Source organism: Mytilus edulis, unplaced genomic scaffold (genome assembly GCF_963676685.1).
Source record: "Mytilus edulis unplaced genomic scaffold, xbMytEdul2.2 SCAFFOLD_439, whole genome shotgun sequence".
NCBI lineage: Eukaryota > Metazoa > Mollusca > Bivalvia > Mytilida > Mytilidae > Mytilus > Mytilus edulis.
In genome coordinates this window covers 1-27,980 of record NW_027268673.1, presented here as the reverse complement: position 1 = coordinate 27,980, position 27,980 = coordinate 1, and the positions used below count along the sequence as shown (strand labels likewise).

Here is a 27,980-nt window from a genome sequence, read left to right as displayed (position 1 = left end):
TTGGCTTATAGAAATAACATGTCAATATATTCAACAATTCAAAATTTCGGCTTCCTTAGTTACAGACAATGAGATTGAGAATTTTACGCTAACTGTCATCCAATCAGAACCATTGATACAAAATAATTGCATTATAATTTTAAATATGTTCCTCTCGAGAATCACTGAAGAGACATTAGTCGTCAAAATCTGTAACTTTTGGTACTGCTGACGTTATTTATTTATATACAAGAAACATTTAAACACAATAATTTCAAACTTAAAATATTGAACTAACTTAACCATCTTTCCTAAGCTTAAGCGATGAAAATATGTAAACCTACTTACGTGTTTTTCTAAAACATCGTCATCCACCAAACTTGTTAAATTGTCAGACCTATGTTTGAACTTTATTTATTTGAAAACCCCTCGTGTTGTAATTCAACACACTAAAATTTTTATCTTCTCATTTTATCACTTAATGCTGAACCAACGCCATTTAATATTCTCTTTGTTTTGTTCTTTCATCACAAACATCTGATGGTCACAGGTCAAATGATCAGATAAATAATAAAACAATAGAATTAAATGTGTATTTAATAAATAAGATTTAAAATTATCTTTATTTAAATTTAAATCTTAAATAATAATCGATTCTCACACCACGAATAACCTCTCAATAGTTTGGACTATGAGCAAGATACATAAAAAAGGTCTTCTTGTAACGTAGGTTTCATCTTTATCATATATTATTGACATAAAACTACGCGAGGGTCGTAATAAAGGCAACAGTAGTATACCGCTGTTCAAAACTCATAAATCCATGGACAAAAAACAAAATCGGGATAACAAACTAAAAAACGTGTTTGTTTTGGGGGGAGGGGGGGGGGGGGGGGGGGGTAGCGTGCACATTTATGAACTGGACCGCCATTTTCTAAAACCATGTGAAGCATCAGTCGATATGAAGTGACTTTCTATGTGTTTAATGATATTAGTACAGATGATATGCACCAATACTTTCATAATATTGTAGTGAGCAAGAAATTTCGGTAGTTTGATTCTTGGCTACGATTCCTTTTCCTGAATATTAGAACTACATTTGTGTGTCTAAGTGGCGCCACTCCTATATTTTGGCATCTTTTATTCTTTATCAAGCTTCAAAACTTCTTAGGATTGAATTTCTGTTCAGGGTTGATGATGTCATGGATGTATGTAGAATAAGCTTTCTTACATTTTTTTTGTGAGTCTTTTTGATAGTTTTGTGTCTCTTGAAGTCTTTTGGTGTTTTGATTGTATGTGTTTTGTAAAAGCTTCTTTTTCCTACGTGTGATACTTTTTGTTGTTCCATTTATCTAAGGTTTGTGCTATCTGACTGAAGACATTTTTGATGGTACGTTTTTGTCTTGGATATACTTGAGCCCTGATTTCATGAACTCCCACATCTCTGATATTGAGCTATGTGCATTGTTTAAGCCATGTACTATTTTAGATAGTCCATGTGTATCTGATTCCTTTGTTCTATGTCTGCTCTCTGCTTGACGTAAATTTTTCTTTGTTTTGGTTGTGGGTGCGTTGCTATAACATTACTTTCAATAAAGAATATATATAGACATCCCATATTTACTATGATAGATTTATAGTCAGGTGTTGCTTCATTTCCATATGATGATTCCGTGTCACATAGTTATGGCAGGTCATCACTGATGACGCTATCCCGTACAGCTTCCAATACACCCTCGTGTCCATCTTTACGATATTTTCTATACTGGGTATTGTGGTGATATATCTCAGAGCTTGATATTGTAGTTTCACTAGATATAGACTAGAACGAGTTTAAAACAACGATGATGAATGATTCAAATAATGATGACGAAATATTCGCCATTCCACAATTTACACAGTGACATGAAATGTTTGAATTAGCAAGTATGTTATATGCAGGTGTAGATATTAACATGAAGTCTGTGTGAAACAAAATAACCAAATAGATTAAAGTAGGGCGTTCGAAGTCGTCAATAGAAGGTTGCTTGTTCTCTCTGGGCATTGTGACTACCTTCGCCAATTAAAACGCAACTAAGTAGCAAAATAGTAGTAGTTAAATTGGTACTAAAAAACAATAATTAACCAATCGATCACTTCTAAACCATCACTCAAACAAATAATCAATACATTAAAGTCTTTGTGTCAAAAGTTTGCATATATCAAACCAGTACAACGAAATTGAAGTGCAAATGCCTTATTTCGTGGTATTTATAATTCTCAATTTCAAAGTATTATTTCTAAACATTCGAACACAAAACATTATTGTGACTCCTTTATAGAATAAATAAAAAGTCAGCAAATGACATACCTGACATGAATACTATAGTGTTATTAACTCGCTGTTTCTGTATTGGCACTGGTATAGATTCAAGGAATGCTGTATTGGCCTCGAGACCCGTAGGGTTGAGGACAAATACAGCTGACCGAGGATCTATTCCAGTGCCAATACAGAAACAGCCAGTTTATAACACTTTAATTAAATGATTATGAGAAAATTAAAAACCGGAAGTGGACGTCCCGTATTAGCCCATGGGCCAATACGGCTTTCCCCCGCTTTTTTTTTGTATTGGCACTGTTTTTTCCCGTTTCACACATCATTTAACCTGCTTATTTTATGATTTTGATTTACAAAATATTATACAAATGTTTTTATGTATAACGATACTTCCAAAGTTAAGTAATGGCGTAAGAAAATTGAAAACAAAAAGTGAACGTCCTGTTTTTGCCCTGAGTTAATACGGTTTTTTCCCGCTTGTTTCTGTATTGGCCCTGTTTTTTTCCGTATTGGCCCTGTTCGAAGAGTAATATTAAATCTTGATTTATACCGACAGTGGAACGTTTTCAGTATTGTACATGCTGATTTATCCGTATTAGGGCTTATTTGCTCATATCATTTAATGATACATTATAATTATCTAAACCCAAAAGTTTGCGCGATTTTCATTTTTTGTGTGTCCATTTGGTTTGTCTGTTCCGAATCGATTTGCAGATTCGAACAGCGGTTAACAATTGTCGCCTTAATTAAACCTTTAAAATGTAAATAAAATAGAATATATTGATAAGATATCATGGTATTTTATAACCAAAATCCGATATTAGATAAAAGATTAAATTGATTTAATATGCTTTTTATGAAATCATTATAAACAAATTGACAAAATATATGACATGACATGTAGATGTCACAAACGATACATATAATCACATGGCAGAAAATAACACACTTCTGTAGATAAATCAACGACATCACCTTTTTGAAATCATTATCCTCTGTTCAATCTTTTCATATCAGACTATGCATACATTTGTACATGTAATATGTGCCAAAAAAAAGTTAATCAAAACATAATTGCGGGAAAGTAACTTGAATGTTTTCATTTGATGCCACACTGACACACGGGTAAATGACCGTATTCCATTTGAATGAATAACTGTGGAGAATAAGCTGTCTCTTTATTGTCCTAGTATTGATGAAATTCTTCAGATTTACAGGTTCTTCTCAATATGTCTTATGTCAACCAATGGATACAAAGACATCATATTTCGCAAAAGTATTTAACAAATTCTGAAAAATTGAAAAGATTTTAACAACAACAATAATAGAGATATGACATCCTTTCCCTGAAAAAAAGATGATGGCTATTCATTTTGATTTCAAACACTTTTTATCTCATTTATCTCATCATTAACATGGTGTTTTGTATAAGTTTTCTATATTTGGGTCCAGGTTACTTTCAAAATGTCTGCTTTGAGTCGGTGCGTAATCATGCTAATGACGTGAGATTATGATCTGTCTAGTCTTTAGGTGTAATGTTTTGTATTGTACGTGAAACGGTTGTGTGAATTATGTAGCTAGTAAAACAAAATTGTAACCGAGTTGAATAATAATTGATTTAAGTACTAGAATATAAATAAACTCATCATAGATAACAGGTTTAAATTTTGTATTTACGCCAGACGCGCGTTTCGTCTACAAAAGACTCACCAGTGACGCTCGAATCCAAAAAACTTAATAAGGCCAAATAAAGTACAAAGTTGTAGAGATCTGAGGACCAAAAATCCTAAAAGTCTAGCAGAATACATCTAAGGTAATCTTTTCCTGATGAAGAAAAGCCTCAGTATTTCAAAAACTCAAAAGTTTTGTAAACAGTTTATTTATAAATATGACCATATCAATGAAAATTCATGTCAAGTGCTGACTACTGATGAGGCAACAAGGTTTGAATACGATAGATGCATGTTTAACTTCTTTGAAATTCTTGCAAGTAGACTTCTGAGATACAGAACACATTTGAAGACAATTAAACATTTTGCTAAAATGAGTCTTTTCTGGAATGGAGACTTCTCTCCTTGGCACACATACCACATATTTTTATTTCTAGTTAATGCGTCATTTAGGTCAGTCTGACCAGGAACCACAACTTTTATAATTAAATGTGTCATTAATGATATACAGTGAAACCTGTTTAAACCGAACCTCTTCGGGACTTTAGATTGTGTTCAGTTTTATCAGGTTCACAACGCAAACAATTCGATATGATGGTGCTTTTAAGAACATGTTTGGTTTAGACAGGTTTTCGGTTTATGCAGGATTCGGTTCAGTCAGGTTTCACTGTAAATAGATTGTCCATCTGATGCTACAGTATAAGATTCGATGGTTCGAATTGTAACATAACACCTCGGAATGTTTAAAAGAGTGGTAAAATATTGTAAACTATGAAAAACTGTCGAGGATTATTCATACCCGTGTACATGTCAACTTAACGGTAAACATGGAACAGTTATCCGACACTAGTATAATCACAGAATCTTAAACTACCAGTTTTATTCTAGACAATTTTCCTCGTACTTTTACCACTTTGCTGACCATTATATAAAAACAATCTCTAGAGGGAGAAATATAGATTCTACCACTGCATCAAGTGTGATACGATATTTATCCACTCGAGACAGTTAAATTTTCAAATTTAGCTGTCGAGAGTGGATAAATATCGTATTACACGAGATTTGGTGGTAGAATCAGTTTCTCTAATTATTATTATGCAGTATGCAGGCAAACTTATTCCTTCTTCTGAAAAAATGTGTTCTTGTTATGTGACGTCATCAGGCATGGTCGCCTTTTTTCATGACGTCACAATAGTAAATTCAGAAGAAAAGCAAGACAATTTGAAGTCATAATCGAATTTCGACCAATGAATAGCTGGGATCAAACGAACCACACGTTGATTAAATAAAAATAATCAACATGTAAGGAAAACGATAAATCGGCTAAGAATTACAGAAAAGAGTAAAATCACAAAAATACTGAACCCAGAGGAAAATCAATTTGGAAAGTCCATAATCACATGGCAAAATCAAATTACAAAACGCATTAAAACGAGTGGACAAGAACTGTCATATTCCTGACTTGGTACAGGCATTTTCAAATGTCGAAAATGATGGATTAAACCTGGTTATATAGCGCTAACCCTCTCACTTTGATGACAGTCTCATCAAATTCCGTTATATTTACACTGATGCGTTAACCAAACAGACACAATAAATAAAATAGTCAAAATAGTCAAAATATATTTTATTCATCTAAGTTAAGTAAAACAAGAATGTGCCCCATCCGCAATATCATTTTCTGTATTCAGTGGACTGTGAAAATTGGATAAAAACTCTAATGCGGCATCAAAATTAGAAAGATCGTATCATAGGAAACATATGTACTAAGTTTCAAATTGATTGGACTTCAACTTCATGAAAAACTACCTCGACCAAAAAATTTAACCTTAAGCGGAACAGACGGACGAGCAAACGGACGAACGAACAAATGAAGGGACGCACAGACCAGAAAACATAATGCCCCTAAGTGGGCATACAAACCATACCATTGAATGAGATTTCCCCGTCACCATCTGTGTCTGCATTATTGAAATGCTCTAAAACTGCTTTTTCTGTCATACCATATCCTGACCGCCCAAGAACCATTTTTAATTCGTCGAAGCTTATAGAACCGTTCCCATCTTTATCGAATTTCCTAAAGTTAGCCAGATGCATTGCTTTCTCTTTTTCCGCTTTCTTCAACTTTGAATTCATTAATTGTCCGTACTGTTCATATGTAATCAAACCTTTACCTGAAAATGAAAATAAACACATCATAGTCAGATACAGGCTTAAAATTGTGTACGCCTGAAGCGCTCACCAATAGCGCTCGATGAAGGCCTAAAAATACAAAATAAAGCACGAAGTTGAAGTAAATTTATTCCGATATCTTTTTTGTCTTTGATAACAATTTTTGTAATTTTTATTATGCACTATCTTTTTATTTTTTGTTTTGTTATTTTTTCAGCTACAAAGAATGTATTTATTTAATATAATACCGCTGGAATTTTGGTTAAAAGAGTAAATATTGTAAAGAAGGGTTATCTTCATTTTGTGTAGACATCAAACTGATTTTTGATTTTTTGAAATCTATATCGTCTTGGAAAGATCGACCTATCAGTAACTATTGAATCAAAAAAGTATGAAGCTTAAGAGATTATAGTTAGCAATGAAATTATATTGTCTTTGAATACCTTTTTCGTTTTTATAACGGAATATTTTTATTTCAATTTGGTTTGTAACTGTTAGATCTCAAATTGATGTCCTTTGTAATCGAAGAGCCAATAGTATTTCTTTTTCTTTTTTAACTTTTATAATACCACATTGCAAGAGCTGACCATGATTGTGTGAGGTATAAAAAAAGAAACAAGTCCTTCACACGTGGCATGTTTGATTCTACATGTTGTTCCTATGTCGGGCTATCAAACGCAATTTCCCTCCAATTTCCATTCGCCTTTTAATTTTAATACATCGATAATGATATTCTCTTAGTCGTCTGATATCGCGGTCTGTAGATCGAACAATACCATCAAACCTATAATCTATCAATTGTTTATATCTGTGTCACAGGTGTTCATTCTTATATTGTTGCCATGTTATCTGTTTCCAAATTGTCTTCTTTTGACTAATCCCTTACTAAGACCCAGGTTAGGGGGAGGGTTGGGATCCCGCTAACATGTTCAACCTCGCCACATAATTTATGTATGTGCCTGTCCAAAGTCAGGAGCCTGTAGTTCAGTGGTTGTCGTTTGTTACATATTTGTTTTTCGTTCATTTTTTTTATACAAATTAGGCCGTTAGTTTTCTCGTTTGAATTGAATTGTTTTACATTGTCATATCGGGGCCATTTATAGCTGACTATGCGGTATGGGCTTTGCTCATTGTTGAAGGCCGTACGGTGACCTATAGTTGGTAATGTCTGTTTCATTTTGGTCTCTTGTGAACAGTTGTCTTATTGGCAATCGTACGACATCTTTTTCATAATTATCAATGAATTATAATATTGTTATTCTACATTTTACTTCTGTGCAATACTCAATCGTCACGCCTAACTACATGTCCTACAGTCATGGCTGGTAAAATTGCTTAGGGGTTTGTGAAATGCTTCTCTGCAAGCGAACAGAATCTAGAAGTTGAGCATCTGGTTTGGGGTCTCAAAAGTCAATGTGAATAACGTCTTGTTCAAACGCTAGACAAACATCAATCAATCTTCTTTTTCTCCATCAAAGTCAATTAACATTTTCATTTATCAAAAAATGTATGCTAACAATTTCAATACGTACGACACGTGGTCCACATCTATATATATTTTCTTAATGCTTATTTGATATTTTCCCGTCGAACAACAATTGATTTGCATTTTGTTTATTGTATAATGTATATATCATTTCTTCGTATTAGTACATTCCTGCCTGTCAAATGTTTTTGATTGGGCATTTTTGGTTAAGTGTAATCCATAAAATCGCTTCGGACACAAGAAAGTTATTTTGAGCTATTTTCTTTTTCAATACTACAGATTGTTATAGAGAAGTAACAATCTCAGAAAAAGTCAACGATTTTGTAGATTTAATTAACTGTTTGGGAGGGGTAACCATTAGAAGGTAAAGTACTTGTAAAATATATTCAGGTTACATAAATAAACTATTTATATCTTCCCAAAATATTCATTTTTGAAGACAAACCTGATAAAGGACTGTCATTAAATTATGATACTATTATTAATAACTTTTAATTACTGTATCTTGTCAGCATTATGAAAATAAGGAGATGTTGTATGATAACCAATGAGGCAACTATTCATCAAAGTGAATATGAGCGAGTATAGGTAATCGTGCGGCCTTCTACAATAAACAAAAAAACCCGATACCGTACAGTCGGCTATATAAGGTTCCGAAATGAAAAATTCAATTGAGAAATTTACGGCCTTATTTATAAAAAAACAACGACAAACATTTAACTACATGCTATTTACTTGGGACAGGCAAATACAGAATGTGACATGTTAGATGGCGCCACCTCCCTTTCAATGTGAACAGAGGAACAGTATTGTTTATTCCATAAATTGATTTAATAATTTCCACAGCTTTTAGAACATTTATGAAACTTCCATCGTTTTTCTTTCATCCTTACAACTATGCATAATTATGTCCTTCCTTCATATTATCTTACCATCAGTATTTATTTTTGATATCAATTTTAGTGCTTCTTTGATTGTCATTTGAATTCCAATAAGTTGTCCGCCTCTAACACACTCCTCGACTGATACTTTGTTATCCACATTCTTTTGCAGACATTCAAACGAAGTTTGAATTTCTGAAATATAAGACATTTTAACATTAAAACAAGGAAGTATTTTAAAACCTTATTTCATACAAATCTTGCGGAAACTCAAAATAATATAGACATTGTGAAGCCCCGGGACAAATAAATTTGGTTATTTTCAATTTTACGAAACAATTCACAGTTTGGTGACTATGTTAAATTGAACACATCTATCCCAACGTACTTGAAATCAATGATACCTGTTGATGTCTACCTCATATCTTGACGTTCATCCTTAATGAAGTTAAATTAAATTTACGTATGATGACACTGCACAATTTTTGCCTAAGTGTAGTGTTTAAAAAAATTTGCTTTAAGACATTCAGAAATGCAAAAAATAATCACGTAAACATACTTTTTTCAATGATCTGCAAGTATTAAATTGGATGCTATTTTTATATATACGAATTGAAAGCAAGTAAAACATTCCGCGTTTCAAGAAAACTGTAACAATCACTTTACATGCATATCTTCAACATACAGCGTCCAATTACTTAATAAAAAAATATATGGGAGGTGGTTTTGTTTACATTAAATTTTGTAAATAGCAAAATGTTACTATTCTCAAGCTTGTTTATCTATGTTTTTTCAAACTTAAGCGATCTCCCGAAATTTACAATGTCATTAACGGTATCAATTCAACGACAGCAGTTGTGCATTTAAACAACTAGTGGCAATTAGAATTCCAACAATATATATCCAGCATCTAACATACATTACTCTATTCTAGTATCCCATTTACTGTTATGCAAAATTACTAGTATACATTAGACATGTTAAAGTATAAAGGTGTTAGTAATTTTGCCGCAAAAGCTCTCCTAAACTTTGGTTAAGAATCAGATCGATCGATATGTGATATGATTAAATAAGCATCAGGTGGACCCCTACCCCCAGTTTTTGATCCCCTTGATCATTTGCCGTAAAAGTATACAGTAGTCATTCTTACCTGACAAGTTGGCTTTCGTAATATCACCTGCTTGCATGGTTTCAAATGGTTAAATGGTCAAATGCATGAAAATTCTCAAGATAATTATTTTATAAAACCTTTTCTGTAAAAACACACATTGCCGATTCCGGGAAAGATGCATTTAGGAAGTCTATCTCGATTGTATTATATGTCATCGTATTTGTAAGTATATCTTGATTGCATAATAATTCATTGTTTGTTTAATATATTTTAGTACCTCTTTATTGCTTATTTATTTAGTTGAATAGAAATACACATTAATAATCTGTAATCTATAAATTTGTTTCAAAAATCATTCTAACTGTGCACATTTAAAACAAAGAACAATTAATGCATAATCATATAGACAGTATTTATTGTTGTTTAGATGTTGTCAATCACAAACTGCACAGGGACATCTGCCAAAAAACATTTACTTAGTACCGAAGATTCGACAAACATAATGAGGGGGGGGGGGGGCAAGGGGGTCCCCATAACAGCAAAACAGTGAATTGATTTGGTGAAAAAACAGATAACAAGGAATTGAAAAGGGATAATAACAGATAACAGTAATGAAATATGAAAATAAATCTGTCCAGGACCAATCCAGTAGATGACTCGTAGATCTTAGTATATAACTTGTGGTATCATGACCTAGAAAATTTGTGTAAACAAGACGTTTCGGCCGTTGAGGCAGTTCTGCCTTGGTTGATTTTTTCCCGTAACTTGTACAATAAGTTATAGTATGGATGTTGAATTTTTCTGAACGAAATTACTAGTTTCTGTTTTTGATATAGGGATATTTTTAATCTAGGGCATTTGAGGGGTCAATTTTTAATGATTTAGGTTTTTTTATTTAATTTTTGAAAATTGTGCAGCCAGTGACACTTTATTATCAATTTGATTTTTAGATAAAAAAAAATCTGAAAAGCAATATATATACTTTACAAGTAATAAAAAAAACATTGATGCACAATATAGTTTTTTTATTTAATGACCTCATGATAAAACTTACTTATAAAATACAAAAATACCCAGATCATTGGAGACAGGACTTGTAACTGAAACATGCATGCCAGTTGTGGTTATTCTGATAATAGAAATTGACTCATGTGAGAATTCTGATAGTATAATAGAAATTGGACCTAGTGAAAATTTGGATGACACCAAGTGAAACACCAATCATGTATCTTATGTGAAATTATAGAATATGGAAAATTTGGGTACAGCATTGGAGAAGCTGTAGGATTTTAAAAAGGGTATTTGTCGAAAAATTAAACTGAAGACACATCTGTATTTGCATCAATGGTTTCTGAGCTTCACTTTTCGCCATGTGAAGCAGCTAAAAAGCTTTTAAGAATATGGTGATCAGGGTTCTCTTTCATGTAAATGAAAAGAGAGGGAGTAGCACTTATAATATAAATGCTAAAAGAAAAAGATGTTGTATAATTCGCAAAGCCATAATTCAAACCCACACCACTCAGTAATATAAAACAATTCAAAGGAGATACTAACTGCCTAATTTATCCACAAAATAGTGAACGAGAAACTTAGTAACACAGTAACAAACTACAACCACTGAATCCAGGATCCTGACTTTGAACTAGGCACATACAGAATGTGACTGCGTCAACTTAAGCATGCTAGTTGGTGTCCAATCCTCCCCTAATCAGGGACAGTGGTGTAATAGTACAACATAAAGATCAGTATGTGGTCATCTAAAATCTATAGGGTGAACCAATGCTTATTTCTATAACAAAATCCATACTATAAGTTATTGTACAAGTAATAAGTGAATTATAATTTGTACAAACTGCTACATGTTCACAGACAATGGAATTTATTACAAAGGATAATATACTGGAATGGTCCTGGGTCCAATTGATTGTATATGTTTATGTGATGTATGTTACTGAAATTCTTCTGCAAATACAGGGCCACCCGATATTACCAGTAGAAAGACCCCAATAGATATACATTGTAAGAAGATGCGGTAAGCGTGGCAATGAGACTATTATCTATTCAAATCACAATTTTCAATAATCTTCAATTTCGACGGAAGATTGGCTGTCAAAATGCTAACATTCCAATTTTCAATAACAGTATTACATAACAGCAAATAGATTCTCACAATAACAGATAACAAAATAGATAATAGTCCTATAACAGCTAACAAAGAATAAGACAATAACAGCTAACAGTAAATATATTTTCAGAATAACAGATAACAAAGAATTAAAATGCCCCATAACGGCATAACAGTTAAACCCCTTGCCCCCCCTTATAATGATTCCATCTTGATCACTGATTTGTTATTGTAAATTAATTTAAGTAGAATCACACGGATCATAAACAGTTGATTACGAACATGGCGATGCATGTTTTTTTTTCGAATTACACGCGTATAGGACTATACAATATACAAGATACGAAAACTAGGATTTAACTTTTATATTGGACATATAGATAGTTCGCTTGACAAACAATATTTCCGTCGAGTAGTGCTATCTAAATAACGATGTTATGTTATAAAATAATAATTAAAAAAAATGGATATAGCTATAATTTATTTGACGATGACACACACAGCAAAACATACAAACAACACATAAATACAACCAAAGCAAAAACAACACACAAGGCATAGGACCGGCACTTTTGTTGCTGTTTTGTTTATCTCAAAATCACAATATGTTCATTTATTTGTAAATTTGAGGTTCCGAAAATGTTTATTAATTCAAAACACGAGGTTTGGCTAGACATAAAACCAGGTTAAATAAAATAACAGTAGTTTACCGCTGTTCAGAAGTCATTAATTGATTGAGAGATAACAAATCCGGTTTAGAAACTAAAATCGAAGGAAACACATCAACTATACAAAGAAGTGCAAAATAAAACAAACGGCAATGCAACATACATAGAAACGAACTATTTGATAACAAATGCCATTATCCTGATGAGTTGTTGAAGAACACGCGTCGGGCAGTATAAAAATTAATCTGGTATCTATGATATTTTTTTAAAACCATAGGATCAATACCACTGCTGTTAAAGGTTTCCTTCCAGAGCAAATCTCCAAATGAGTAGTCAGCAACTCTGGGTTGACATGTAATACCATGGGTCATATTGATAAATCAACTGTTTACACACTTTTTATTTTTCAAATTACTTATGATTTTATACCCCAGTAATAAATTTCTTCTTATGTGACGTATACATTTTCTGACGTCGCGAAGCAATGAATGTGTTTTAATTTGATAGATGCTTGTGTGCTTTTTAGTAAAATTGTTTGTTAAAAATTGTAACACAGTGATGACTGCTGTAGCCATATTTTGACTATTTTATTTATGAAATCTGTTTTGTTCACACATCGTTGTAAATATAACGGAATTTGATGAGAGTGTTTTTGATGTGAGAGGTTTAGTGCTTTAAAACCAGGTTCAATCCACCATTTTCTACATTTGAAAATGCCTGTACCAAGTCAGGAATATGACAGTTGTTGTCCATTCGTTTGATGTGTTTTGGCATTTGATTATGCCATGTGATTAGGGACTTTTCGATTAAATTTTCCTCGGAATTTAGTATTTTTGTGATTTTACTTTTTACCTTAACTGTATTTGGCCAAGCTTTTTGGAATGTTGGATCCTCGTAACTGTTTCACTTCGTACTTTTATTTGGCAATTTCAATGTTTTTGCTTTGAGTCATTTTGTATCCAAAATTTGCGCCTGCGACTTATTTTACATAGAATCTAACTGGGAAACATACCCCTAAGTCATAAACATTCCAGTATTACCTTCGATCAATTTTTCACCAACGATATTTACAATGGCTTAGTGAAAGAGCACATAACCAACAACATATTAATCATTATTTATTGGATGAGTTTATTCACATTACACTGAATATAACATATGACACAAAGTCACAAACAATACCAAAGGCAACATCTTAGTTCGTTTTTGAATTATAGTTAGTAAAGCGAGGATCCTAATCAGTATATATTAATTCCAGACCAACATAAAATTTAAGTATCAATTGAATAAACTTCTGCTTTTTTGTTTCTCGAGAAAACAAATCTTAATAGTCCCATTTGAATCATTATCTATAAATATAATGATATCTATATTGTTTTCTCTACGAACGTTTTGTTTTTTTGTACCATTTCGTTTGTTTTTCAATGATGATGCACACGTAACAAGGGTCACATTTCGCAAAAATACTTCACAAATTCTGAAATAGAAAACAGTGTTATCAACAACAACCATTAACTATCTTTTAATACCATTTACAGTTACTGCAAATGATATTAATTATTTTATACGAAACATATCAATACCATCACATGAATCAGTGCATGATTCCGTAACAAAAAAAAAAAGAATGAACTATCTTGAGATATACGAATTACAGGATTACTTAATCGCTATCACATGCAACTCATATGCTGATGTACGTTTAATGTTAAGCTAGCTTTAAACCAAGTTTTATCCACAATCTATTCTACATAAAAAAATGCCTGTACAAAGTCTGGAATATGACAGTTGTTATCCTTTCGTTTGATGTGTTTGAGCTTTTGATATTTCAGTTTACCTATGGACTTTCCGTTTAGAATTTTCCTCGGAGTTATCAGATGAGAAATGTTAACTATACAGAAATCATTTTGTCGAGTTTGGAAAAAATATTTTAAAGGGATGAAGAAATATATGCACGCGACCCATGTTAATGCTGATGTTCAATATTATTTCATTTCTTTAGGGAAATACTAGTAATTTGGTACCAATATTTGATCATTGATTTTGTGCTGATGTAAACTTTCGACATACATTCAATTACTTTCTTTTGAAACGAGGGTTTCCAATGTTGATGTCCGGGATATTTATATATGTTTGATCTTAACACTCTAAAATATCGATCAATGCTGACATAAAACATGTCCGAAATAAATATTATTACATATCATGTTATTTTAACGTGAAATACGACAAAACTGCTGGTGCGACAGCCTTTACAAATTCAGATTGACGGATGGACATAAACCAGCACTTCCATACATTATGATTTACATGTAGGAAAGGAGACAAGACATATGTATTTGTCATAGAAGCAAAACACAATTCAGGAATTTGTTCTGATTTTGTATCCTTGAAAAAAATTTGAATGTTAGACTATTTTTTTTTTTAAAACTTTGATTTATTCGCCAATACAATTAATTGTTACGAAGACTTTATTATAATGAAACGATATGAAAATTATTTCAATTTAGCCAAGATTGGTAGAAAATCTTAAACACTTACCATTAAAAGAGATCTTTCCATCACTATTTTTGTCAGCTTTATTGAAATGTTCCACGATTGTCGTTTCTGTCATATCATACCCTGGCTGACTGAGAACTAATTTCAATTCTTCTAAGTTAATAAAACCACTCCCATCTTTATCATACTTCTTAAAGTTTTTCCGATGCATTGCTGTCTGCTTGTCCATTTTATTTAACTGTATATTCATTAATTTTTCGTATTCGTCATATTCTATATAACCACTTCCTGTCGACGAAACAATAAAACGAAGATAATAAAATCATAAATGTTAGAAACACCTTAAACGTAACAATAAAAGACGAAATACGACGATAAAATTAACAGCAGTCAACATAACATAGTAATCAGAAGACTAAACACCATTTACTCGAACGAAACTCAGGCAGTTATCTCAATTGCATATATTTTATCAACATTAATATTAATATCAAATAACACTGTTTCGTACTCAAAACCGCTTTCTTCGATCAAATCATTACTAATTTCTACCTTTCATCATATTTTAATCTGCACAGAGTAACACGACAAACACAGTATGTCTTTTCGATCAAGGTTTTCTCTGTCTTATTAGAGCTTTCTTACAAATTGACGAAAGGTACGTATGCTTGACGAATCATACGTAAGACTCGTTTAAGGGATCCTTTATTTTGACATATTTAAATAATAGTCGTGGAACTTCGGACAATTATCCTACATGCAACGACAGTTATTGAATTGGACTTTTCCGATATATTTATAGGATGTCGGGGCGTACGATATGTTAAAATATGATACCACCAGGTCGGATGAGATATCACTACAAAATATCCTAAATATATCTAGTAGTCAGACAAAAAAAATGCCCCTAAAAAACTAAAAACCGACCCCTCCCCTACGTATACTCTTCAATATTACAATGTTTTGAATCATCGCCCCCCCCCCTCCCTTAATGTGTATATATGATATACCGGGGCAATGGAATATTTTAGCGTATAATTGCGTTTTGCCTATAGTCCTCAACATTCATCAAATATTAGCAACTGGACGATAAGTGATAACTTCGCGTCTATCTTCCAAACATGTGTATTATTAAATCGTCATTATAAAATCCACAATGTATATGGTGTAAAATCGTAGATTTATTTTCTTGATATACAAAATCTGTTTTTCTAGATTTATTCAACATTACTTTTTAAAAACATGTATCATCATTTTTGTTTAGCAAATCTCGATATTCCACTTTGACAATTTGCTGAAAGTGTACTATAAAAAATAAAATAAATGTGAATCTTTTTTAGACTAACGTACTTCAATAATGCCATTGAAAAGTTAATCGTGAAACTCGTGCTTAAAAATTTCCCGCGGAAATGTGTGTTCTCGTGGTTTACGTAAGTAACGTATCGGACGTAAGTGTATTTGACACTATTTTTCTCTGTTTGATTATATTAAAATCGTGTATTATTTGCGATATTATTCTTTTTTGAAAAATAAACTTGATTTAGAAAAGAATGCTGTTTGACTGGATAAAACACAGACTCTTTTAACAGTTATTGTGGAAATGAAATACGTGCTCCCTTTACGTTCGTTCGGACCTTTCGTCAATTTGTAAGAAAGCTCTAATAAAAATATACATGCCTTGCAATTAGCTCATCATTCTTAAAGAGTATCTACATTTGATGCTATTATAATTGTTCTATTGTCGTATATTTTGTTGTTTTACATATTATTTGTCCATCCCTTCCCCCTTTTTATATTACCATCAGTGTCTACTCCGTTGATCATTTGTTGTGCTTCCTCCTTCGTCATTTGAACTCCAATTATTTTCCCGCCTCTAACAAACTCTGCAGCTGACAGTTTATTGTCCTCATTTTTATCCAGATGTTGAAATGTTCTCCGAATTTCTGAAATGTATGAAGTTTTGAATATAGAAAAGGGTTTCTGGTCAAATCTTAAAATTAGATGAAGGAAAGCATAACAAAAACGTTTTGACGAGTACCAAAATGAATACGAGTTTCCAATTTCAATATTTAGTGACATGAATTTCCTCCCGATTAGACCTTCTTAATCATGTATTTTCTACATGGTCTAGGTGATAAATAAAGGCAACAGTAGTATACCGCTGTTCAAAACTCATAAATCCATGGACAAAAAACAAAATCGGGGTGACAAACTAAAACCGAGGGAAACGCATTAAATATAAGAGGAGAACAACTTTATGGGGTACACTCAAGACAGACTTTTCTTTGTCATAATATTGGAATATAGTTTAGTTTTTGGTGGGGTTCGTGTTGTTTATTCTTTAGTGTTCTATGTTGTGTCATGTGTACTATTGTTTTTCTGTTTGTCTTTTTCATTTTTAGCCATGGCGTTGTCAGTTTGTTTTAGATTTATGAGTTTGACTGTCCCTTTGGTATCTTTCGTCCCTCTTTTAGTCTTCAAGTGGTCAATAAAGCTAAAAGTACAAGAGAAAACAGGCACCACGTGAAAAAAATATGCAGCAATTCACAAAAATTCTACGGATGAAAAAAATAAGTATCGAGCATTTAAACCCATTTCAAAACTGAAAATCAACACGTGTGCTACAGAAAAGATCGCTATTTATGCTCAACTAGATGTGTCGTTTATCATTGATAAATATATTTTTTCATCTGTAGTATTTATTGGATTGCTGCCTATCTTTTTCACTTTTTTTTCTTTAAAAGTACTGTACCAAATCAAGAATGTGGCAGTTGTTTTCCTATTTTAGATTGGATTTGTTTTCTCTTGATTAAATTATGACTTTTAACCAATGTTAAACTACTGTTGCCTTTATGTAGTAATAAGGCATTTGAAATAAAGGATTTATAGATGTTTTTGGTTTATCCTTAGTGATAACATATTTGAATTAAGTAGTCAATTTGCATAGTAACCAATGTGATTTCACCTTTGGAGTATATACTAATCATTTTTACTTTTTAGATTGCCAGCATAGAACATGTTTACAAGATATGAACTCCAAGATCAACTATTTGTTTTAGAAATTCATCATGATTGATTAGTATCGTAGGAAGTTATAACCCTTTCAGAATGTAAAAAATATTGCAGTAGGAATTAACTTGATAAATAAGTACACATTTTTGAAGAAAAAAGGCTTAAATCAATTATACTTCAAAATTGGCAATATTCTTTAAGGTTTTGGTAATTTTAGAAAATGAAAATTAAATTTACTCACCTGACAGATTAACTTGTGATATTTGTTCTTCTTGCATCGTGTTTAGTGTATTTATATTTACAATATATTTCTAAAAAGCGTTCCCTGTAAATAAAGAATATAATTCAAAGAATGTGAATAACAGAATGACAGAGAGACACCGACCCAAATAAATAAAGGAACGAATGTTTTCTAGAGAGCAAGGTTCATTATCATGATATATAATTGTAAACTAGTTTGTTAATGATTATATTGTATTCTTGGCTTTTGAATATTCGTCTTGAAAAGATCTGTTGACGCATGCCATTTATACAGTACTAAGTCGATACCGCTGCTGGTGAACTACCAGTCCACGAATGAATGATTAGCTCAATTGGTATGATTTATTACAAACATTTTTAAAATTGTCCGTTCATAAATTTATAAACTACTCGGAAACTCAGATTTCAACTCTTGACCATCAGGTAAAATTGGCCGTTTCAGAATCTAAAGAATCACGGGTAATTTCATTGTTCGTACCCCAAAATGAAAATAATGTCACGTCATTGGTTACATTTCCATTGTTTATGACATTTTTAACCAATCAGGACTTTTATTCTACACTTTTGAAAATATTACCCTTGATGCATTAGATTCTGAAACGGCGAATTGACTTTAGATGATTATAGCTATTATCTTTGGTCCATAATGTCAAATAAAGGCAACAGTATTATACCGCTGCTCAAAAGTCATAAATCGATTTAAAGAAAACAATCTGGGTAACAAACTAAGATCGATCTCTTCGACTGTTTCGGTTCCTATAATATTTGACCTATCAATTATTCGGCTTTTCGTTCATAATAAAGATAGCTCCAGAATAGCTATTCGTACGCTTAAATCATTTTCAATTTTATTTTCATTCCCTTGTGTTGATCAAATATTTCTTCATTAAAATTGTAAACAATACAAAACCACAAAAAAAACTAATGGTTAGTATTCAGAGTTTACAAAATAAAAACGTTATTGTAACTTTAATATACCTTTTATCTGTCTAAATCCAACGTTTTGCAAAATTCTGACGGCTATAAAACAACCGCTTCAAATGCTTTACTTATCTTTCCTAAAGAATAATTGAATAGATTATACAATTCTATTGTTTTTAATCCGAAATACATCTGTTTTAAGACAAACGCAAACAATTTGAATCTTTTGAAGTAATAAAACCATGCATTTAATTTGTGCAATCGAACACCTTGTACATGTCATCAAGGCTGGATACAACAATGGTTTAAAATTTAAGATAAGTAAAACAATAAAATGTATAAAATAGAACAGATAAATGTATATTGCATATAAAGATGTAATGATCTTTTGATATAAGTATTTCTTTTTGTATGACGTTTTGGGGTCAACATTGTTTTGAAAATATTTGATTACCTACAAAATCGATTTATAGTCGTGGAATAGTTGTCTTATAGGTTGCACTTTGTAAATACAGCTGTTTCTCAAACCAAGCCTCTTTTGGTGAGATATATAATATTCATAGATAATTAATTATGTTTACCTAATGGTTCCAAGATATGATCTCTATGGGTCATGTCGTAGAGACATAACCATGGAATGTTACCAGTAAATATGCATATGTATTTTGGTCAAATTGAAATATGTAGGAACCCTAAAGTCAAGTTTAAAAGGGGTAGTAAAGAATTGTAGTGTTAGCTCAAATTCGTAGAAGTTCGTGGCATAAACATTTTGAAAATATGCCGCACAGACCTATATTTTGACCTTTGAAAAAATAGTAGTTCATATGAACTTTCCATTCTAGGATATATTTTTTCAAAACTTCTTTGTTAAAGTGGTACATATAAAAATGAGAATTGTATAATTGCCAATACGACAACCGTCCAACAGAGCTCAAATAACACAGAAATTAACAACTATAGATCACCGTACGGCCTTCAACAATCATCTTCGCTAGCCAAGGGTTACGATCCACTCCCGCTCTCTTCACCCTTGGCGGATTGAGTCAACATTTGTGATAACAATGTTGCGCCATCTATCGGAAGATAAAATCACGCCAATTCCGAATGCATTATTTTTGACCAATGGCAGCACTTGAACTCTTCAATTTGGAGGTAAAAACACGGTAGCCATGGTAACGTCTAGATTCTACACATTTGGTAAAGCCGGAAATGAAAATATACGTCAACATTCATCCATTTGTGCATGAAATATACACAGGAACTTCTATTGGTTGATTAAAAACATTCAAGTTGTCACTAAATATAGTCGTATGTTTAGGGATGTAAAGACTTGTTGCACAATAAACACGTGGTAATTGTTTACAAACACTTTCTACATTTACACGTGATCATGTTATAGGTGCTTTTTGATTGGATGCAGCGAGTTTTGACTGCAACCAATAAAAATCCTTACCTTGTGTCTCCTAAATTTTATCTGAATCCGCCAAGGGTGAAGAGAGCGGGAGTGGATCGTAACCCTTGGCTAGCGAAGATGTCAACAATGAGCAAAGCCCATAATGCATTGTCAGTTTTAGTCGTAAAATTAGTTCCTATGGGAAATTGCATTGTAGATATTTACAGAAATGCATCCTAAAACACAATTTGATATCCATTCTCTACTTGAAAACGCATAACATAAAACACTACACTAGCCTTTTAAAAAAAATAAAACAAAGGATGAAACAGTGGAACTAACTAATCATCTAAAATATCTTGCAGACATATACCCGACCACATGTACTAACACCGGATTAAAACTTTAACTGTGTGTGGACCCACAAAAGGATATCTTCCATCTTGGAAATTTGATTATCTCCCTTTTAACATGTTGGACTAAGATTATATTCACTTACAAACATTGAAAGAACACTTTATGAATTCCATGCAGAACTTTTCTTGATTTTCCTTCACCAGGAACAACAGCCGAATATTTGAAAGCCAGTTTTGTCCCTCTCTTAAAGAGCTTTGTGACCAGCATCGACATAAAAATAATAGAGAAGTGTAACTCAAATTTGACTGGGGAAGTTGAAAACTGAGTTTCAATTCGTACGCGGACAATATGAGAAAAGTTTTTGACAAATTAAACCATGTCAGCAAAAGATTATAAAACGTAAATTGACAGATCATACGACTTTCCTGATATCTCAAGATTTACGCCAAAGAAATATGTCGCGCATTATTCGAATCCAAGTCCAATCGTATAGGGTAGTACACATGTGGTTGTGACTATGAAATATGGGTCATGTATTCGGGGGATCGGGTAGTTCTTCCTCATAACATTTGACATTAGTCTTTAGTTTTGTATGTTGTGTCTTTTGTATTATTATTTGGTCTATAATGTCAAATAAGGGCAACAGTATTATACCGCTGTTCAAAAGTCATAAATTGATTTAAAGAAAACAAATCCGGGTAACAAACTTAAACCGTTCTCTTCGACTGTTTCGGTTCCTATAACATGTATAATCTTTGACATATCAAGTATTCGGCTTTTAGTTCATAATAAAGATAAATCAAGAATAGGTCTTCGGACGCTTTAATCTTTTTTAATTTTATTTTCATTCCCTTGTGTTGATCAAATATTTCTTCATTAAAATTGTAAACAATACAAAACCACAAAAAAAAACTAATGATAGTATTCAGAGTTTACAAAATAAAAACGTTATTGTAACTTTAATATACCTTTATCTGTCTAAATCCAACGTTTTGCAAAAAATTTGACGGATATAAAACAACTACTTCAAATGATTTAGTTATCTTTCCTAAAGAATAATTGAATAGAATATACAGTTTTATTGTTTTTAATCTGAAATAAATCTGTTTTAATAAAAACGCAAACAATTTGAATCTTTTGAAGTAATAAAAGCATGCATTTAATTTGTGCAATCGAACACCTTGTACATGTCATCAACATGATCAAGGCTGGATACAACAATGGTTTAAAATTCAAGATAAGTAAAACAATAAAATGTATAAAATAGAACAGATAAATGTATATTGCATATAAAGATGTAATGATCTTTTGATATAAGTATTTTTTTTGTATGACGTTTTGGGGTCAACATTGTTTTGAAAATATTTGATTACTTTCAAAATCGATTAATAGTCGTTGAATTGTTGTCTTATATGTTGCACTTTGTAAATACAGCTGTTTCTCAAACCAAGCCTCTTTTGGTGAGATATTCATAGATAATTAATTATGTTTACCTAATGGTTCCAAGATATGATCTATATGGGTCATGTCGTAGAGACATAACCTTGGAATGTTACCGGTAAATAAGCATATGTATTTTGGTCAAATTGAAATCTGTAGGAACCCTAAAGTCAAGTTTAAAAGGGGTAGTAAAGGATTTTAGTGTAAGTTCAAATTCTTAGAAGTTCGTGGCATAAACATTTTGAAAGTATGCCGCACAGACCTATATTTTGACCTTTGAAAAAATAGTAGTTCATATGAACTTTCCATTCTAGGATATATTTTTTTCAAAACTTCATTGTTAAAGTGGTACATATAAAAAGGAGAATTGTATAATTGCCAATACGACAACCGTCCAACAGAGCTCAAATAACACAGAAATTAACAACTATAGATCACCGTACGGCCTTCAACAATGAGCAAAGCCCATAATGCATTGTCAGTTTTAGTCGTAAAATTAGTTCCTATGGGAAATTGCACTGTAGATATTTACAGAAATGCATCCTAAAACACAATTTGATATCAATTCTCTACTAGAAAACGCATAACACAAAACACTACACTAGCCTTTTAAAAAAAATAAAACAAAGGGTGAAACAGTGGAACTAACTAATCATCTAAAATATCTTGCAAACATATACCCGACCACCTGTACTGACACCGGCTTTAAACTTAAACTGTGTGTGAACCCACAAAAGGATATCTTCCATCTTGGAAATTTGATTATCTCCCTTTTAACATGTTGGACTAAGATTATATTCACTTACAAACATTGAAAGAACACTTTATGAATTCCATGCATCCGCAGGACTTTTCTTGATTGTCCTTCACCAGGAACAACAGCCGAATATTTGAAAGCCAGTTTCGTCCCTCTCTTGAAGAGCTTTGTGACCAGCATCGACATAAAAATAATAGAGAAGTGTAACTCAAATTTGACTGGGAAAGTTAAAACCTGAGTTTCTGAATAATTTTTAATTCGTACGCGGACAATATGAGAAAAGTTTTTTGACAAATTAAACCACGTCAGCAAAAGGTTACAAAACATAAATTGACAGATCATACGACTTTCCTGATATCTCAAGATTTACTCCAAAGAAATATGTCGCGCATTATTCGAATCCAAGTCCATTCGTATAGGGTAATACACAGATGATGGTGACTATGAAATGTGGGTCATGTATTCGGGGGACCGAGTAGTTCTTCCTCATAACATTTGACATAAGTCTTTAGTTTTGTATGTTGTGTCTTTTGTACTATTATTTGTCTGTTAGTCTTTTTTGTTTTAAGCCATTGCGTTGTTGGTTTGTTTTCGATCTATGTGTTTGAATATCCTGTGATATCTTTTGCCCCTCTTAAATGTCTAATCTTGCAATCTTGTTGTGGAGCCGTTTTTGGTCATCAATTTAGAGTGCATTTATTGCTAAGATCCGATTACATTCGCCTTTTACAAGAAAAGAACCGATTCTGTCCTTCGATAACTTATCCCTCGACTACGACCAAAAATAGACATGGCCTTTCATAGGAACAGTATAGCCCTCATTACAGCAATTCAGTATCTCATTAAATACCTTATTAATATGGTATCATCCTCATAATGAGAAATAGTTAACATATCAGGACTGTACCATAGAAGCATTTATTTTTGTTATCCTAATTTCTATACCTATACCAAGTCAGGAATATGACAGTTGTTATCCATCCGTTTGATGTGTTTAAGCTTTGATTTTGCTATTTGCATAAAGTCTTTTCGTTTAGAATTTTCCTCGGAATTCGGTATTTTACATTCTATACACTAGTACTATTTCAAAACAGAGCTTTCATACAAAAAACTGAATATAATTAAGTACTAGTATTTGATATAAGCAATACACTGAATGTGATACACAGCTGACCAAGAAATTACTTTAAGAAAGAAATGTAACTTACATAACCATATTTAAGATAAACTTAAAGGCAGGTAAAATGAATAGGTATGTCATAAAAACTAGAAAATAACAAAACTTGTGAACTCAGAGTAAAATTAGAGGAAAGTCCCAAATCGAATGACAAAATCAAATTCTCAAATACATCAAACGAATGAATAGCAACTGTTACATTCCAGACTTGTTATAGGCATTTTTCCTAGTTTTATAGCTAACCAAATCCCTCACTTGCATAACAGTCGCATAAAATTCCATTACATTAACAACGATGTGTGAATAAAACAAAGAGACTTAATAGGTAAACATGTCAAAAATAAGGATACAGCGCTGCTTTCAAATATTGGAGGGATCATGCATCTTTATGTGATATCCTTGCAAAATTAATTTATGCATAAAACATTAAATAATGATCGCTTACCGTATAAGTATCATATTAAAAGAGACATGAATAACCTTCCAGTTATTGATATGTAATAAATTCATATTTAAGCAAATGAAGGTACATAAAACATATACATATTATTTATACCAGGTTGATAAGGTTAAAATCTAAATTTACACCACCAAAATTTAAATTCTATCAGCATGATCCTTTTGATCGGATTTTTATAGAGTAGTAAAATAACGCTAACTTCAAGTTATCACACAAATGGCTGCTTCAATTACAGCAAGTCGTAAAGAGAAGAGTCAATAATAGCAAATCATTCAGTTAGTAATACTTTCAAAGAGTAGAGGGGTATTAGGTATTAAAGTTAACAAAAACACTAAATCCTTTTATTTGGATTCATTTTGGTAATTGTCAAACTGGAAATCATATCGCATGATCTCTTTATTTTATTTTGTCTTAAGATGAGCTTGTATAATAGCATCCGGATGCAAAGCAAGTACTTCGCGTTTTTAGAACTACTGGAATAGTTTGCCAATTCTTGTCAGAGTCCAGTATTTTTTCAACTTCATCTCGGATCAAATGAAGCGCTATTAAATAGTTAGTTGTTTCTGTATTTTATCTGATTAAGATTCGTAGTTGATTGTATAAGCCCAGGTCTATAATATCCACAGCAGGGTTAAAACATAAACAGCAAATTCATAACATATCAATAAAATGTTATCAAAATCACTTACCGTTATTCAAATGCAGGAATTCATATGTGAATGTGTATTTTCTAAGTTACGTTGCATACTAGTATATATAATGACGAGATTTTGCTTGTCATATTGCTTTATGCAACTCTTTAACGAGGAAAATGTTGATTACCATTATCAGACCTTTTATCAGTTTTGATCTTTAGGTCTGCGTTTCTGGAATAAAAATTGATGATAAAAGAAAAAGCAGCACGAAACGGCCTTGGAACTTTCTCTTTAAATCTTTTAACACGAGACATATTTATCTTTTACCTGTTATTTTAAGTGAAAACAAAATTGATTAAAAAGTATAGCACGAATTCAAAAACGACCACAGTTGGATAAGGTGTAAAACCAACCAGAAGTACCTAAGCATAGTTGTATATTGGACTTTGCGGCCTTTTTACTGTTATCGCCAGTAGGCCGTTTTTCTATAGTCTTTTCATGTATGACTCTTATAATTGCGGTCGTTCATGATATCACTGCAAGGACTTTAGAAACAAGGGTATGATCCTTACAGAGAATTGCTCCAGCATATTTACGAGAACGAGCAACTGAGGCCGACACCATATTAGTTTTCCGATTGCTATTACGTTGACCAATACGATGCGTCTATGACTCAGCTCCCTGGAAAAATGTGTTCGCTGTCTTATATTTTAGATATTTAGGTACTAGAATAGTTGTCTGATCTGCAATTTCACCAATTGCATCCTATTCCCGCTTGTGTTATTTTGACTGAGTAAGGATTTTTATGGTGATTCATACCGACATAGCAAGAGACGCTTATATGACAGTTGTTCTCCCTTCGTTTGATGTGTTTTATCATTTGATTTTGCCTTTTATTAGGGACCTTCCGTTTTGAATTTTCCTCGGAGTTCAGTATTTTTGTGATTTTACTTTTTACACTGACTTTGCATCCGGTCTGTCTCCTTTTAATAGCTTATTTAATGGCTACAGTTTTTGTTTACCACTTGAATTGTCTCTTATTTTTGAGTGCGTTTACTCTGAACACTTGCGAAAACTCATTTTAATGTTAATTGTAAATCCTCTTTTTAACAAACATTCAACATTTATTTTTATTACATGTGCACATACAGTTTGGCAACGGTAGTCAGCCGGAAAGTTCAAACTCACAAATCAAAGATATAAACCAAGGAAACAAACAAAAATCGTGGAAATCATATGAAGCATAAAACATTAGAGTCCTGGTGTTGAAGGCATAAAACTTTGCTCATAGCTCGGAGCACAAAAATCATGCTCGAAACATGAAATCCAGCAATTTGATTGGTTGATTTTCGAGTCTGAGTACAAAAATCATGCTCGAAAGTTTTATGACCGTGAAGCCAGCAAACGGATTTTTTTTTTAACAATTCTAACCATTTAAGTTTTCGAATTCACATTCACGCTATTTTTCAAAATCTGCACAAGCTGGTATCATAGAGCACTAATAGAAAAACTTTTTTAAAAATTCGAACGACACTGATGAGTCTTATGAAGACGAATCGCGCGTACAAATTTTAAGCATTGAATCTAAGATGAGTTATGTTTTCGTACACAAGGAATTAGTTTATATTGTAGGCTTGAGAAACAATTATGAAAATCTAAGATAACAAAAAATAAACATGTCACAATGTTTTATAAAAACAAATGGGTTTTAAACAATGCTTACTCGACATTATGACACTTTGAAACAAGTCTATTTTTGACAATGTAGCACTTAAATCAGGTTATCAGTTTTTCAGAATATAGATTTTCGAAAAATTAATCTAGTAAGTCGGTCGGCATATGCATGAGCCTTTGTTTAATACACAAGCCTATCAATTTGTATGTACGAAACTTGATATGAATAAAACCTGATAAGCTTAATGCTATATCATACGGTTCCTATATTACCACGGAGAAAACAGCAAAACACAATTAGCTCTTACAAAAATAGATTTGTCACATAGTATCGCCATTATTAAGTTCTAATTTTTAACATTTAAAAAAAGTGATATGCTATATATGTATATATTATATTGTGTTTGTCTTCACATTTCAATAGCAAGTTAATAGCACAGATCTTTTGGTCTATTAAATTCCAATGTCGTCATTAAGTGTAATTCATCTGTGTGCTTTTGTAGTTCTTTAATAATGAATGAAAGAATGGTTTTTTTTTTTGCAGCGTGGGCGAATGGATTTGACATATTTGGAGTTCTAAAATACCAAATTGAATGTGCTTCTTAAAAGTTATTGTTAAATGGAAACATGTATGTAGAATTACAATTTAGTCCTTATATAATAAATGTGTCTTAAAACAAATTCTTGTAAGGGGTTTTCCTGTTTTGGTTGGAATATGCAGAAATTTTATTGTGCGTTTTACTTTTACATAGTATAGTACTTTTTACTTTTATATAGTATAGATAAGCAAATACGCACATAACACTAGATATAATTGAGTGTTATACCAATATACAAGCATTAGCCTTTCAAAAGGGCTAGTCGACTCTTAGCTGATGAAAATGGAAACTGCTCTCGCTTTGTAGATTAATTCATTTACTAGAATAGCCACGTGCATCAATCAACAAATTTTACCACACACGTGAGGTCACACGTTATGAAGTAG

General features: G+C 32.2%; 2 protein-coding genes across 2 annotated transcripts; both read right to left on the bottom strand.

Moving 5' to 3' along the window:
- Positions 1-3,121: 3,121 nt before the first annotated feature.
- On the bottom strand, positions 3,122-9,960 carry LOC139508184 (calmodulin-like). The gene is made up of 4 exons (XM_071295926.1): positions 9,656-9,960; positions 8,557-8,700; positions 5,895-6,140; positions 3,122-3,586 (listed from the first exon to the last, which is right to left on the bottom strand). The coding sequence occupies exons 1-4, from the start codon at positions 9,690-9,692 to the stop codon at positions 3,558-3,560; spliced, it is 456 nt and encodes a 151-aa protein (XP_071152027.1). The 5' UTR covers positions 9,693-9,960; the 3' UTR covers positions 3,122-3,557.
- Positions 9,961-13,545: 3,585 nt separating this feature from the next.
- LOC139508188 (uncharacterized) lies at positions 13,546-18,204 on the bottom strand (the record flags this gene model as incomplete). The annotated part of the gene is given in 4 exon segments (XM_071295928.1): positions 13,546-13,886; positions 14,951-15,196; positions 16,708-16,851; positions 18,162-18,204. Coding segments are annotated over 4 exon segments (456 nt in total). The 3' UTR covers positions 13,546-13,857.
- Between the last annotated feature and the right edge of the window lie 9,776 nt (positions 18,205-27,980).